General features: G+C 35.3%; 1 protein-coding gene across 1 annotated transcript in view; it reads right to left on the bottom strand.

Annotated features, from left to right (window-relative positions):
• The window catches only part of LOC118197410 (coiled-coil domain-containing protein 43-like), a 76,174-nt gene extending 70,687 nt beyond the window's left edge, over positions 1-5,487 (bottom strand). The window contains exon 1 of the mRNA XM_085809113.1: positions 5,078-5,487. Within this exon, the coding sequence (XP_085665239.1) occupies positions 5,078-5,239 (162 nt within the window). The 5' untranslated portion in view covers positions 5,240-5,487. The remainder of the gene's footprint in view (positions 1-5,077) is intronic.
• Between the last annotated feature and the right edge of the window lie 10,602 nt (positions 5,488-16,089).

Raw genomic sequence — 16,089 nt, 5'->3', positions numbered from 1 at the left:
AGATGTTCAAGTGGATCTTCACAGGAAATACAGTCTGGACAAAAGGATGGCCATGATTCCCTAGAATGCTTAGATAGTGATTGGATGTGATCCTCCCATGCAGAATAACAAGCGGCCCAAGATCGCACCAAGATATTGCACCCCATACCATAATGGCGCCACCCCCATGCTTCACAGTCAGCAAGAGGCAGTCAGGATGAAACGATTCTTTGGGCGTTTTCCAGATATAAACGCTTCCGGTCGTCTGAAATAGGGTGAATGATGATTCATCTGACCATATTACCTGTTGCCACTGTAGTGGGGACCAGCCTTTGTGATCTCTGCACCACTTGTGTCGCTTGAAAGTATTAGTTGCTGTCACCAGAGTTTAGGAATTGCCACTCTGCCATATGTTCGCAGCATGAAGTTCCCTTTTGATAGTTTATTGAAACTGGATCATGCAGATGACTGTTCATTTCAAATGTTATTTCGGATAACGATTGCTTGTGTTTTCAGGCTACTATGTGTTTCAAGACCCGTCTATCCTTATCAGCCAGCTTTGACTTTCGGCCACTGTTGTGCTTTGAAGAAGTCATCTTACCCTCTTTCATGTACACTGTCATAACGGCTGATACCGTATTCCTTGCCCACCCACAAGGTTTGCCGTTTCCATAACAGATGCTCCACTTAAACGCGCTCCAACTATCATTCCTCTTTGGAACTCTGACAGGTCTGACATTTCAACTTCTCACAGACAGTTCGATCGAAGCATGCAACGCAGGTGACTGCTGTTGAGGACGTCCTTCCTCTTCACGCTCAACTAGGTGGCAGGCTTCTGTTGCAGGTGGCGCGGATGTACTGCAGATGCGAAATGCATCATTCTTTTTCACAGGTGTTCGCATTATTTTGTCCTATGTGTGTAGATAAATTATTCAAGATTGAAAACTAATTCCTGGTTATAAATTACTTATAAGAAATTCAAATAGGGGACTTTTATCATGTAAACTACAACTTTGGGCTGATCTTTGGAATATGGTAACAGGTAGTTTGGCGACGTTTCGGAGGCGATAAAGGTTACTACCTAGGACTTTGGGAATAATGTGAGAAGTACTCAGTTCCGATTACGCATTATTTTGTCTGAGGGAAATGAGAGATCATGAGATATGTCATGTGACATTAATGGATGAATCACTGTTCTTTAATCGGAAAAGGGGGTATATTTGTAAAAATATCTGCTGTACTTTATAGCAGTAGTTTCATTCTATGTTCTGTGAAACAGTGTTGTTTAATATTTGGATCCCATGGCTGTATATAAAGTATATCCCAAATTTTTATTATGTTTATGTGTAATTGAGAAGAATTGCTTAATTGCAGATAAGTATGAATGTCCAATATGTGGGAATGAAATGAGATTGTGTGAAAGGAAGGACATTACAGATAGTTTGAATGGCGGTGCAAGAAACCTAGTGAAAATGGACATTTTGTGATCCGCCATGCACTCAAGATTCTGTAGAAGATTAGGTAAGTTAGTATTTTTAATTATTTGAGGATATTATTTTTATGCATTGTTCTAAATATAAGGAGTAAATAAATTAGTATGTTATTATTGGAAAATTGTTATTAGCAATGATTTAGTTTAAAGTAATTAGGATTTTTTTTTTTTTTTTTTTTTCCTTTGAGAACACACAGACTCCCCGTGCACCACATATGTACAACACGGGGCAAGTAATTAGGATTGTAAGCTAATTTTTATTAATTTAATGTATGTGCTTATTTATATTTTAAGTAGTGTTTTTTAATTTAATTATATTTTAATTTAATTATCGTGATTTTAAGAGTTATATGTTTGTAGTATTTTTGAATACAATTGAGTAGAAGTAAATGTGCATGGAAAGAATTTAAGTATTTGACACTAAGTATTTGTAATCATTTTTAATGTTTTGTTATAAATTCGTTGGTGACGTTTATAATAGATAATTTAGAGGTAAAAGTTTTGGGATATTTTATTTATTTTATACGTGCAAATGTCCATCCTTGGAAAGGGTATATACTTTTTCGCGATCAGGTAATTTCATATATGTCCTTTTTACCGAATTTAAAGATTCACAAAATTTTCATGCATTTTCATGAAATTTTTCTAATTTATGAGAAAAAAGCAGTGTACATGGATATAGTGAAGAGTGTGCGCAATGCCATTTTTGTGCAATTCTGGGATGTTTTTTTAAGTAAAAATAAGTCGACGTGTACATGGTTTAATTATATTTTAATTAAATGATAGTTATTTTGTGAATTATATGTTTGTAGCAATTTGGTATACGTTTGAGTGGAAGTAAACGTGCATGGAAATAATTTAAATATTTGACACTAAGTATTTGTAAGCATTTTTAATGTTTTGTTATAAATTCGTTGGTGACGTTTATAATAGATAATTTAGAGGTAAAAGTTTTGGGATATTTTATTTATTTTATACGTGCAAATGTCCATCCTTGGAAAGGGTATATACTTTTTCGCGATCAGGTAATTTCATATATGTCCTTTTTACTGAATTTAAAGATTCACAAAATTTTCATGCATTTTCATGAAATTTTTCTAATTTATGAGAAAAAAGCAGTGTACATGGATATAGTGAAGAGTGTGCGCAATGCCATTTTTGTGCAATTCTGGGATGTTTTTTTAAGTAAAAATAAGTCGACGTGTACATGGTTTAATTATATTTTAATTAAATGATAGTTATTTTGTGAATTATATGTTTGTAGCAATTTGGTATACGTTTGAGTGGAAGTAAACGTGCATGGAAATAATTTAAATATTTGACACTAAGTATTTGTAAGCATTTTTAATGTTTTGTTATGAATTCGTTGTTGACGTTTATAATAGATAATTTAGAGGTAAAAGTTTTTGGATATTTTATTTATATTATACGTGGAAATGTTCATCCTTGGATAGGGTATATACTTTTTCGCGATCAGGTAATTTCATATATGTGCTTTTTACCGAGTTTAAAGATTCACAAAATTTTCCTGCATTTTCGTGCAAATTTTTGTAATTAATGAGAAAATAGCAGTGTAGATGGATAAAGTCAAGAGTGTGCGCAATGTCATTTTTGTGCAATTCTGGGATTTTTTTTAAGTAAAAATAAGTCGACGTGTACATGGTTACTGTGCATGTGCGATTTTGAAAAACGTGGCAAGGAGTTTACGATTCTGCACTTTTTCCCAATTTTACATTTAATATTTGTCATGATTAAGCAGTTTTGTTCCATAAAATTTCTAGCATAAGTTTAATTCGGCTAGCAGATTGTTGGAAAAAGTGTTGAGTAAATAAAAAGAAAAGAAACGTGTCTTTACTTTGTGAAGACAAAATGGCGGCGAAAAGAAAATAGGGGGTTGCTGTAGCAGAGTTGGTCGCCAAAAAATCGCCAAGTTACCATAATCCAAAGATCAACCCAACTTTGCTATTTTAAATATTCGTCAGTAAATTATACTCATATTTCTTCATATTCCCAGCATTAAAATAATATTTTGATGCAATTTCAATTTTACTAGTCTCAATTTAAATACATAAAAATGTTTAAGAGCCGGAGTGAGTGCACTTGTTAAATTACACCACTGCTACATTTACAATTAATCAATTTTAAAATCATTATAAACATTTACAAAATTTTATCTGTGACAAAAAAGCAGTTCACTATAAATAATAATTATTAGTTACTAGTTTATTAGTTTTCCTATAAAAAGTGGGCCCACCAGCGGCCGAGCAGTAAAGACGCTGAACATTGGTAGTTCGGTCTGAGGTTCGAATCCCGCGAACGGGCTGGCTGCATGGGCGTTTTCGTGGTTTTCCCCATGTGTAACGTGTATACGAGCCAGTTTCCCTTAGAAAGTCCTCCACAAAAGGCATCCCTCCCTTTAGGCAGATAGCCCTCGTGTGCTTTGCCATAATTAAATACATCAACATCAACATCAACCTATAAAAAGTGGGCTAATCTTTGGAATATGGTAACGGGTAGTTTTGCGACATTTTGGTAAGGCGATAAAGGTTACTAGTAAGGACTTTAGCAGTGTACATGGATAAAGTCAAGAGTGTGCGCAATGCCATTTTTGTGCAATTCTGGGATGTTTTTTTAAGTGAAAATTGGCCGACGTGTACATGGTTACTGTGTATGTGCAATTCTTAAAAACGTGACAAGTAGTTTGAGATTCTGCACTTTCTCCCAATTTTGCACCTAATCTTCATCATGATTAAGCACTTTTGCTCCATAAAAGTTCTAGCATAAGCGTAATTCAGCTAGCAGATTGTTGGGAAAAAAATGTTGAGTAAAAAGAAACATGCCTTTACTTCGTGAAAACAAAATGGTGGTGTTGGTGTATTTAATTATGGCAAAGCACACTAGGGCCATCTGCCTAAGGGGAGGGATGTCTTTGTGGAGGACTTCCTAAGGGAAACTGGCTCGTATACACATTACATATGGGGAAAAGCATGAAAACGACCATGCAGCCAGCCCGTTCGCGGGATTCGAACCTCGGACCAAGCTACCAGTGTTCAGCGACTTTACCGCTCGGCCGCTAGTGGGCCTGAAAACAAAATGCCATCCAAACAAAAACTAGCAGGTTGCTGTAGCAGGATTGGTCGCCAAATTTTCGCCAAAAAATCGCCGAGTTACCATAATCCAAAAATTAACCAATTTGCAAACTGGAATAATATCAGCAGCTGGTTAGGCAAGAAAAGTTTCTTACAGCCATTCAATTTACATTTTTTACTTTACCTATGTATCTCAGATTTAATGCTTTCTCAAGCAATTTAAAATTTAACCAGGCAGGGTGAAACTACATTATTAGTAACATGCCTGTATGTCATAAGAAAATACAAAGTAATTTTTTAACGTTTTAAGGATAGTGCTTGAGTCTGTTTTAGTCTGTTCTTGCTTGCTAACAAAACAATTTTTGTATTAGTACAAGATAATTCTGATTTCACATCTGGAACAATTTATAGCAAGTTACATTAAATATTTAAAACAGTTTATAGAAGTTTCTAAAATCGTACTGATAACCACTCAAAAATTTAATTCATTAAGCAGCTTTTAAAAGCCAAATCTTACCGTTACACCAGCTAAAATATCTTTTAAAGAATCTTTCTTTTCAGCATCTGATTCATCTGATGTTATAATACTACTAATATAAGAACCCAAAACTTCATCATCAATATCAAAACTCTCAAGTTTTTGGGTAAGCCACTGACTAAATACTTCTTGAGAAGTCATAGTACACAGTTTCTATTAGCAAGAAAATGTCTCAAAATACAACTACAAATAAAACCCTAACAGAATTTTCAACTCTACAAATCCTTCTTCTCCTTGAGAGCTATTCCCGGTATTGCCAGCTATCAAAACTCATTTTTGCCACATTCAGACTTTTCACTTGGATCTGTAACAGCGAATTGAGATACAATCCGGAACAATAAAAAAATACGTCTTTCATACTGGATATTGCAGCATTTACCGAAAGCTTCCGTTGGCATTCCTTGGCATCGCTATGTTAACTTGTAGTGGCCCAGTTATTGCATGAGAAATAATTATTTTTATTTCATATATTTGTTCATATGTTTAATTATTTTATAAAATTAACTTTAATATTTTGTTAATAATCATATTTATAATATTTATATTTAAATTTTTTTATGATGAATGGCAACTAGTTCTGATTCATGATTATTTGGTTTTGGTTTCAAAACGTTGCTATTCTAGTAGCGTCGCATTTCGATAGCTGGAAAATAAAAAGCAATAAACTTAGCTATTTTTTTATAATTCATGTTGTTCCTAATCATAAATTCATTTTGAACATTAGTAGCCAAGGCTACAAACTCTTCATAAGCATGAAAAAAAGACCGCATTTCAACAAGCTGAGAAACTACTGTTCAAAATTTTATTTTACTATATCTCTTGTATATTTCAGGTATGTTTTAATCATACAAATTATATGCCCATACATTATTTCAGTTTGGAACATGATAATAATTCTCAGTCATCTTCCCAAAGTATTCTGACAACTGATAGCAACAGAATACCTATGACAGGATTTTTTTAATACATCTTTTTGAAACTCGCATAAAGTTATCAATTCTATAAGTTAATAACACAATATGATCCTTAAATCTGACATTAATATCTCACATGCTTTGCATCTTGTGTAGTTGCAACTTTCTCAATGAATTCATTCACTAAATACTAAACTAAAATTTGTGGTAATCAGATAATAAGAAGAAATTATGAAATATACTAACGTAGCAAAGTCTTATCCTGAATTTTCATGAAGAGCATCTTGAACACGAAACTTTTTAAAAAACTATATTACTGAATGTAATTTTGAATTACATTAATTCGAAAGTTGACTGTATATTTAAACATCGCATAACATGTAAATAATGAAATGCACATGTATTAAAGTTCGTGAATCTGATTCGAAATAAAGTCGATGATACAATGCAAAATTATATAGTTAAAGTGATTAGTAACGATTGCTTTTGAAGGTCACAAGAGTAAAATGGTCCGCGGAACATTCTAATTTATAAACGTAAGGTGACCATACGTCCCTAATATTCAGGCCCTGTCCGATTTTTTACGACTCTTTCTTTGGTCCCGAATTGTCCTGAAAAACAGTAATGAGGGAACTATCTCACTTCCCCAAACTCTCATGGAGTCTTGTATAAATAACCTTTCAGAAGATTCAATGGGGAAGACACAGAAAAACATACTGAGATGTGTTTTAATACAAAGACACTGGCCAATGAATTAGAACCCCATACACACTGGCCAATGAATTAGAACCCCTAGTACACACACTGGCCAATGAATTAGAACCCCAACAACAATATTTTATTGGACCACCCTTTTGCATGGATAACTGCTCTTATTCGTTTGGACATATAGCTTACATGCTTCTGGAGTGTATTTAAGACCAGACAATACCATGCATTGGCTATGCAGCCTTTTAGATCTTCTAAATTAAATGGAAGAGGAGAGTGCTGTCTGATGTGTCTTTCAACCATATCCCACACATTTTCAATGGAGTTAAGATCCGAATATGCGGTGGTCACAAAAGGTGTTGGAAGTCAGACTGATGTTCAGCGAACCAATTTGAACACTTCTGGCACGCTGTATAGTTGCATTATCGTCCATGAAATATCCGTCGCCATCAGGATAAAAATGCAACATTGCAGGGTGCACTTGATCTGCCAGTATATCTAGTTATCTCATGGCTGTTTTTTTACCCTTGAGGAACACCAGGGCACCACTTCCATGCCAGCAGAACATGCCCCATATCATGATAATCCCACCAGACACTTACACAGTACGAGTAAAGCAAGATGGATTCATGGCCTCATGGGATTCTCGTCAAATTCGACGCCTTCCATCAGAGCAAAATAAAGTATAGTGTGATTCATCCAAACACATTGCCCGTTTCCAATCCTCATATGTCAGGCGTCTTCTTTCCCGACACCACTGCAAACTTACATGTCGGGCCAGGGGCGTAGCTAGAGGGGGGCAAGGGGGATCTGTCCCCGGGCGCAGAATCCAAGGGGCTCCAAACTGATGTTACGCCATTTTAGAATTAAATGTTTTCCATCCTTGGCAAGCAGTACGGGGCGCGAAATCTTCAGTTCTCCCTGGGCGCTGAAAACCCTAGCTACGACTCTGTGTCGGGCAGAAATGACTGGTTTTCTCACAGGCACTCGACTTTGCATTCTTATCCTCCGCAATTTTCTGGGCATGATTCGAGCTGAAATCTCTTTGTAAGAGCCTTGGTTGACGATCTGTGTCAGTTGAAGCACAGTAACGTCCCTGTTCTTAAGTGAAATTCGGTGGAGACGACGCCGATCACTCTCTTCGAAAACTGTGCTCAAACAGCAGTTACGTGTTCTAGAGAAGGACTGCGGGAATTGATTCCAACTTTTGAAAACCTTTGATATGGCTGCTTTTGAGAACCAGTGAGATTTGCTGTCTTCGAAGTCGCGGCCCCTGCTAAACGGGCACCAACAATAAGACCTTTTTCAAATCACGAAAGATCTGCCGTTTTTCCCATTTTACTTCATGCATCGTAAAAAGCATTCTTACACCTTACTTATATTAGCATTCTAACCACATGTAATCCACATCATAAAAAATTTTTGTATACTTCATACCTAGCAAGTATTCGAATGAAAATCTCAGTGGCTTCTGATTCATTGGCCAGCGTGTATATAAAGGTAGAACTTCTCAAACATGAATTTTACACACATTTCTACAAAATTTGGATTGTTCTGGTTACCAAAATGAATTTCATTTTCAAGAGCTTTTTCAAAATGTGCGTGAAATATATGTTGACAACTTTCTATATTCATCTCTCACGAGATATTCTTTATCAACCCCATGCATTGAAAACCCTTTAGAGAAAACTGTTTCAGCGAGGAGCTTGTCAAACCTTTCCCATGAAGGGAAAATTGAAACTCTTTTAGCTTGTCCTCAAATCATAAAAACGATATGTATAATAACATTGGGTAACATTGTCATCTTTCACAAAGTTGGAAAAGAAGGGTATTTTTCCGAGTCGAGTCGGCCAGATATATTTCTCAAAGAAAATCTCACACAGATATAAAAAAAGCAATTAACCTCATATACCAGATTTCACTTTTCCAAATTTTCATGGATCATATCGTCTTGTATCAATAACATTTTAAAAGATTCAATGGATAAGACATAGAAATTTATAATGAGGTATGTCTTAATCAAACAAGGTACAAAGGATCTATACACTGATCTATACAACAAATCCCCGTTTCATTCCATATCTCTGCATACTGTTGAAGAAAATGCATCCAATACAACACGGTGAAGAAAACGCAGCTCTTTAATTCGGGCTGTTCTAATCGTTAATTTAAATGTTCCAAAACATCTGTTAACTCGATTCGCTATTTTAGAAAAGATTCAAAGAAAATTCCATTCTTTTCGACGCCGTTGTTGACAGGAGAAATGTTTTTTCCTAAAAATGGTTTAAGATACATAATAATTATAATATCTTTGACTATAATGTATCAGTGGAATTTAGGAACTTATATTAATTTCAACGAGACGAGAAATACAAAAGCTTGTCATTGGCAGTTCAGTGGCTACCTTATAATAATTTCCATTAATAGCATCCATGTCTTTAGATTCTATTCCAATACCAAAAATAATATAACATCTTTGTCAGTTCAGTGGCTACCTTATAAAAATTTCAATTAAGAATATCCATGTCTTCAGATTCTATTCCAATACTAGGATATATATATATATATATATATATATATATATATGTCATAATAAAAGCAAAGGAAAAGACGGAGCACTGTAGATGCGTGCTTAGATCCATATTGAAGAAGAATTTTGATTGCGTAGTATTTAAAGAATTTGGCAGTCGAGGCAGTTTTAATTCCATTTTTATTTCCAATTGATATTTGTGGCCACAATCACTTGGCACTCTAGTCGTGCCTTTCCACAGAAGATTTACATTTTTGATATTGTTGGGATAGAAAGCAAGCCAGCGAAATTACATCTTAGCACAGCACAGAGCAAAAGCTGAAGTGCGTAGTTATGAAGGATAAGAAGCACGTGAAGAGAAAAGTTTTGGTTTACAACGACAGTTTCAGTTCTTAATTATTACGTCATCAGAGTTGCGCCGATCATAGAGTGATCTAGAAATGACGCAATGCAAAGAAGTTATTACGATTTTAGAATAGAGAGGAAGAATTAATGTTTATAGTTTAATCTATAATTTTGATTCATATATTTTTATTTTACATATTCCCCCCTTCAAAAAGAAAAAGGCGTAGCGACAGAGAAGCCTTTTTAAAGAAAAAGAGTTAAAGCACAAGCAAATTAAAAAAATATAAATAAATAATAAAATTTTGATCCTGTAAAGTATAATTTATAAATATCAATTTTTTTAAATAAATTTTTAATTTTTAGAGTCCTATTGAATTTTTCAGCATTTCAGTCCAAAAGTCTTTTTGTTTGAGAGTTCAGATAATCATAATTCTTCAGGGAAGGTTCTTGTTATCGCAGAATATCACAAAATAAACTTTTACATAATCATTACTTATAATTTAATGTAATGCACATAAATATTTATGATATTAATTTTCATATTGATAAATTATATTTTAATACTAGATAATAATAGAAGTAAGCTTCTGAAATTATGGTTTCACCGTTATCATCTTTCATTTACAATTCCTGATTTTACCAAACTGGAAGCCTCGCAATACTTCTAAACAAACATATCCATCAATAGGGCTGTCCTCTTGAGCTAACCAGTGTGTTCTATGCACTGGTGGCCTAGGGTGCCTAGACAGTTACTTGAAAAGGCCTCCGTTCCTTGCATTAAGGTAACTGGCCTTTGAGAACTGCACTAATACATTCCATAATAAAAAAATATAATAATAATATAAAAAAATTACAAACACTCATAAAATGAGAGCCTCTAACATTATCTTGCATGAAGAGGGTAAAAGGAACAACTGTACAGAGGTAATAACAGGCCTCTGTTGAAGGAACCAATACTCCCTCGACATACACTATACTTAACATACAATCACCCATAAATTTAACATGCATTTACCATAATTTCATATTACGTATCTGTAATAATTTTACTTATTTTTAACACCAACTTCATTTTTAGAATAATTATAAAATTCGTATTCAAAATTCTCAACAAAATTTCAAAAACATGAAAACTTATCTTAATATCCTTCCCTATGAATAATTTAAATAGCTTAAAATTAATTACTTAATTTGCTCACACATAATTATGAAAAATTAGAAAAATTAATGAACAAGAATTCCAGATTTTCTCAAAACAAATTGCAGAAATTTTAACCAAAGTTGAAATGAAAACTATAGAATTCGCAGCACATTAAATAATTTAGTTCCTGAGCTAGGTTCACACGAATGTAATAATTTTTGAGCTGTTGAAAAAGCGAAAGTGCAAATAATTTTCTGTCGCACATACTTGCAAACACTAACTCGGATCGACCTTGAACCCGCTGTAATGCTGAATCCCTTAACGGTAATTCACTGATGATTTCCTTTTCACTAGGCATTCGAACTTCTCAATTTATCGAGATATTACTTTTAATCTGTAAACACTACGCGTGATTATTTTTTTGAAGCACTTGCAAAACACCACAGCAGAAGAATGATCTGTTATTTGTTAAACACTGAATAAACAAATTTGATGATTCACTTCTTTCACATTATCTTGGAGTTATCACAAAACGATGATTTGAAGAGCTGAATTAAATTTTCCATTGAGGTTTCAGGCTGCAGGAAACTATCCTACCGGCTTAATTGTCATAATAAAAGCAAAGGAAAAGACGGAGCACTGTAGATGCGTGCTTAGATCCATATTGAAGAAGAATTTTGATTGCGTAGTATTTAAAGAACTTGGCAGTCGAGGCAGTTTTAATTCCATTTTTATTTCCAATTGATATTTGTGGCCACAATCACTTGGCACTCTAGTCGTGCCTTTCCACAGAAGATTTACATTTTTGATATTGTTGGGATAGAAAGCAAGCCAGCGAAATTACATCTTAGCACAGCACAGAGCAAAAGCTGAAGTGCGTAGTTATGAAGGATAAGAAGCACGTGAAGAGAAAAGTTTTGGTTTACAACGACAGTTTCAGTTCTTAATTATTACGTCATCAGAGTTGCGCCGATCATAGAGTGATCTAGAAATGACGCAATGCAAAGAAGTTATTACGATTTTAGAATAGAGAGGAAGAATTAATGTTTATAGTTTACTCTATAATTTTGATTCATACATTTTTATCTTACACACACACATATATATATATATATATATATATATATATAACAATATTGGATAAGACACAAATAGATGTATAACAAAGTTGGAAAGGAGGGGGTAATTCCCGACTCGAGTCGGCTAGATATACACTGACTAACAATAACTATTTGGACACCTGTGATAGAAAAGAAAAACTAACTTTATTCAAAATCAATAGTTGGTAGAGCCTCCACCAGAGGTAATTATAGCGTGGACCCTCCGGGGCATACTTTCCACAAGTCTTTGTATGACAGCTAGTGGTATTTTCTTCTACTCGGCTTGGAGAAGACATAGAAGTTCCTTCACCGTTTTACACGGATAGTGCACCCCTGAATTCGGCGATGCAACTCGTCCCAGAGGTTCTCGATAGGGTTCAGGTCTGGACTCTGGGCAGGCCAGTCCATTCGATGAACTCCATGGGCACCATACCAAGCCTTGGTTAACGTCGAAACATGACAACTGGCATTGTCGTCCTGAAAGTAACAGGGTTTCAACCCGTAAAACTGCCACAACGTAGGAAGCACATTGTCATCCAAAATAGTGCAGTAGGCATCGGAGTTGAGCTTACCATGAATGGGGACCAAGGGTCGCAGCCCATACCAGGAGAAACACGCCCAGACCATAATTCCACCTCCGCCGAACTTGACTGTTGCCACAATGCATTCTGGCAGGAGACGTTCTCCAGGTAGACTCCAGACCCAGACCCTGCCATCCGAACGGTAAAGGGTGAACCTTGATTCATCACTCCAAAGAACCCGTTTCCACTGATCTACAGTACAATTTCGATGTGCTTTGCACCACATTACCCGAGCAGCGCGATTGGAGTTTGTGATCAAAAGCTTATGGGCAGCAGCACGACCATGAAAACCAAGCAGATGTGCTTCTTTACTTATGGTATTTATTGAAACAATACTCCCGGATGCCTGTTGAAACTCCTCGCGGATGAGGGCCATCAGTTGGGTGCGGTTCTTCCGAATTTCTCTGGACAGCACTCGTCGGTCTCTATCTCCCAGTTTCGTTGGTCTGCCAACTCGGGGCACATTCCGACAATCACCGCTCACCTTCCACTTCTTAATCTCATAGGCCACTGTCGATTTTGGGTACTTCAGATCGCTAGATATGTCCCTTAAGGATCGACCACATTTGTGATACCCGAAAATTATACCTTTCTCGAAATCAGAGAGCTCCGAACTGCGAGGCATCTTCCATGCGACTAAAGCCGATGCTGTTTCCTACACGATATATACCAGCGGATTCCGTGACGTACATTAGAACCGCAGATATCGTCATTTGCATAGGTGTCCAAATACTTATTGGTAGTCAGTGTATTTCTCAGGAAAAATTTCACAGAGATACAAAAACAAAACCTCATGTCTTTAGCTTTATACCTTTTTTGATTAAGACACGCCTCATTACGTCTTTCTGTGTCTTACCTATTGAGTCTCCTACAATGTTATTTTTACCAGATCTCACTTCTCCAGCCTCCCATGGCGTCTTGCATAAACAAAATTGTAAAAGAGTCAATGGCTAAAACACAGAAAGACATAATGAGGTGTGTCATAATAAAAAATGTATAAAGGTAGAAAGATAAGGTATATATGCATTTTATTTTAAATCTCTCTGTGAGATTTTCTCTGAACTCTGAGATATTTCTGCAACCAACTCGAAAGATATACGCTCCTTTCCAACGTTGTGAAAGAAGACACATCTATTTGTGTCTCACCTTATTTTCTTCTCTCTAAGAAAATCTCAGCTGGTTCGTTCAATATCATGATTTTTCGGAAAATAAGCTCATCTTTATCTATACAAGCATTCCTTGTTGCACTTCAAATCTCTGGGTACTGCCCAAGATGATGGATTCTGTCTCCTATACAACACGATCCTTCAAATGTTAATATGTCTGCTCCAATGCACAAAATCTCTCTAAATAACAAGAAAGCCTAAATGACCCTTTTTTGTCACTATATAAAGATATGCTAAAAGATTAATTTCCTCTTCATTTCGATAGGACTCTTTCATATAGAGTTATTTCCAGTCTCTCAGGTGAGGCTCCGAGAGAACTCGAATCTATTCAGTCCGAAGAGCCGTTGATGAGAAACGGATAGAAAATAAAATAACGTTTTTAATGATTTCTTAGAAACAGTTTAAGATACGTAGTAATTCTAATATCTTTCTCTATAATATACCTGTAGCTATGATGTGACCTTCTCAAACATGGATTACTCTACAGTTTGAATATATTTTACTTCTCATGATACTCTTTCATGTAAACTACGTTATGTTGAGAAATAAAATCTAACGCCATCACTTTTCATAGCACCATTACTGACAAAACGGATGCGGATCTTTTTGACGAATCCTAAAAAACGTTTTGACATACCTTTTGGTCCAATGAAGTGTTACGTATATTTGTGCAGAGTTTGATTTTTTTAAAATTTTGTAACAATAATTTTTTCTTACTACTGTAACAACAGTAAAACCTTCTCCCAACGTGGATTCTATGTATAGAGTTATTTTTTTTATTTAAAGAATTTTTTTTAAAACTACTGTAATTGTAGAAAAACTTTCTCCAGTATACGTTGACGTATATTTGTACAGGGTTTAATTTTTTTTTTCTAAAAATAATTTTTTTCCCAAGTAAACCTTTTCAAGCATGGGTGTATGAGTTGCCTGCTTTACATATTAATCTCTCACGTCTAATCCAACATTCACTGAAAACCTTTCAGAAAAAATAGATTCGGCGAGGACCTTGTCAAACTTTACCATTGAGGTAGAAAGTCTTTCAATTTATCCTCAAATCATGAAAACTATAGATCATAACACTGTTCAATGGAAAGACACAAATAGATGTGCCTTTTCACAAAGTTTGAAAAGAGGGGGTATCATATGGGAGTCAGCCAGAAATATTCTCAGGGTAAATCTCATGAGGAATGAAAAAAAAACTTACTTTTTGTTCCTTTATGAATGATGTCCTTTAGGGCATTATTCACAAAGTACTTCATTTATAAAGAAACAAAAGGTAAGTTCTTTTTAAATATCTCCCTGAAATTTCTCTCTGAAAAAATTTCAACTGTCTCGTTTCGGGATCACACATTTTTCGAGAATGAACTCATATTTATCTACATATGCAATCCTCGTTCCACTTCAGATCACTGCGTGCTGTTGAAGAAGATGGATCCAATACAACATGGTCAAGAATGTGAAATCCTCCAACTCGTTCATCCAATTCGGAAGAAGCTCTCCGAATATTAGGAAAGCCTCCTTTTCTTCGTCACAATATTAAGGTATGTAAAAGATTAAATTGTAATTCTAAAAACAGTCCTTGCATTTCGAATCTTTCAATTGTCCTTTTAAAAATCTCTGTTCATTCGATTCGCTAAAAGATTTAAGGAATGCGGAAAATTCTTTCCGACGCGGTTGATGATAGCAGTAATTGTGTTTCTAAAAAAAAAATCTACGATACGTAATCATTCTAATCAGAGCTTAAATTGCGCCGGAGCATGGTTTCCGTATTTCTCAGTTTTTGAAATAAATCATAATTTTAGCTGCAGCGCACCGGAGCCCTAAATGAAAGAGCTCCGACACTCCTCTTCTACAAGCGAACCCCAATTTCTCAGACAAATTTTATTTTAATAACAATTAAGGCTTACAAATATATACTAACTTCTGAATGCAAACCTGTCTTTCCCTCGGACACAAACCTTGGACAGAGGTTGAGACTTTTAAGGAAAGAAAAGCCCTCGTTCACATGGCTTATTCTCCAGGAAGTGCAATGATTTATGAGAGCGAGTAGATTTTTCGTTCCTGAAAATACTGAAAGTGATACCCTGGTCGTGCACATGCCACGCTAATGACTTCCTACCGCAGATCTCCAGTAAACTTGAACGATGTGACCAAACGCAAGGGTCCATTAGCGTCACTTGTAAAGAGGAGTCATGTTTATTCTCACGTTGTTAATGGATATTAACTGATTAAAGCTGTTAGAGCTACATTTTCCCTTTAAAATTTCCTTCCATATCCTCATACTATTTCTATAAATTTCACTATTCTCCTTAATGCAGCTTTAATTGTTTCACCTTTTTTTTCAGTGGTGTGCTGCAAAAAAGAATAGTTTTTGTATCTATCATCCCTTGAAATAGCACATTATACGAATAACCAGGGCTTAAATTCAGACGGAGATCAGTTGAACTACTTGTTAGCTTCTGAGTAGAATTGTAATTCCAGCCGGAGCCTTAAATAAAATGAGGTC

This window comes from Stegodyphus dumicola, chromosome X2 (genome assembly GCF_044657685.1).
Source record: "Stegodyphus dumicola isolate Sdum_Otavi_A_Nest chromosome X2, ASM4465768v1".
NCBI lineage: Eukaryota > Metazoa > Arthropoda > Arachnida > Araneae > Eresidae > Stegodyphus > Stegodyphus dumicola.
The sequence above is the reverse complement of the archived record's forward strand: the minus strand, read 5'-3'. Positions and strand labels throughout refer to the sequence as shown.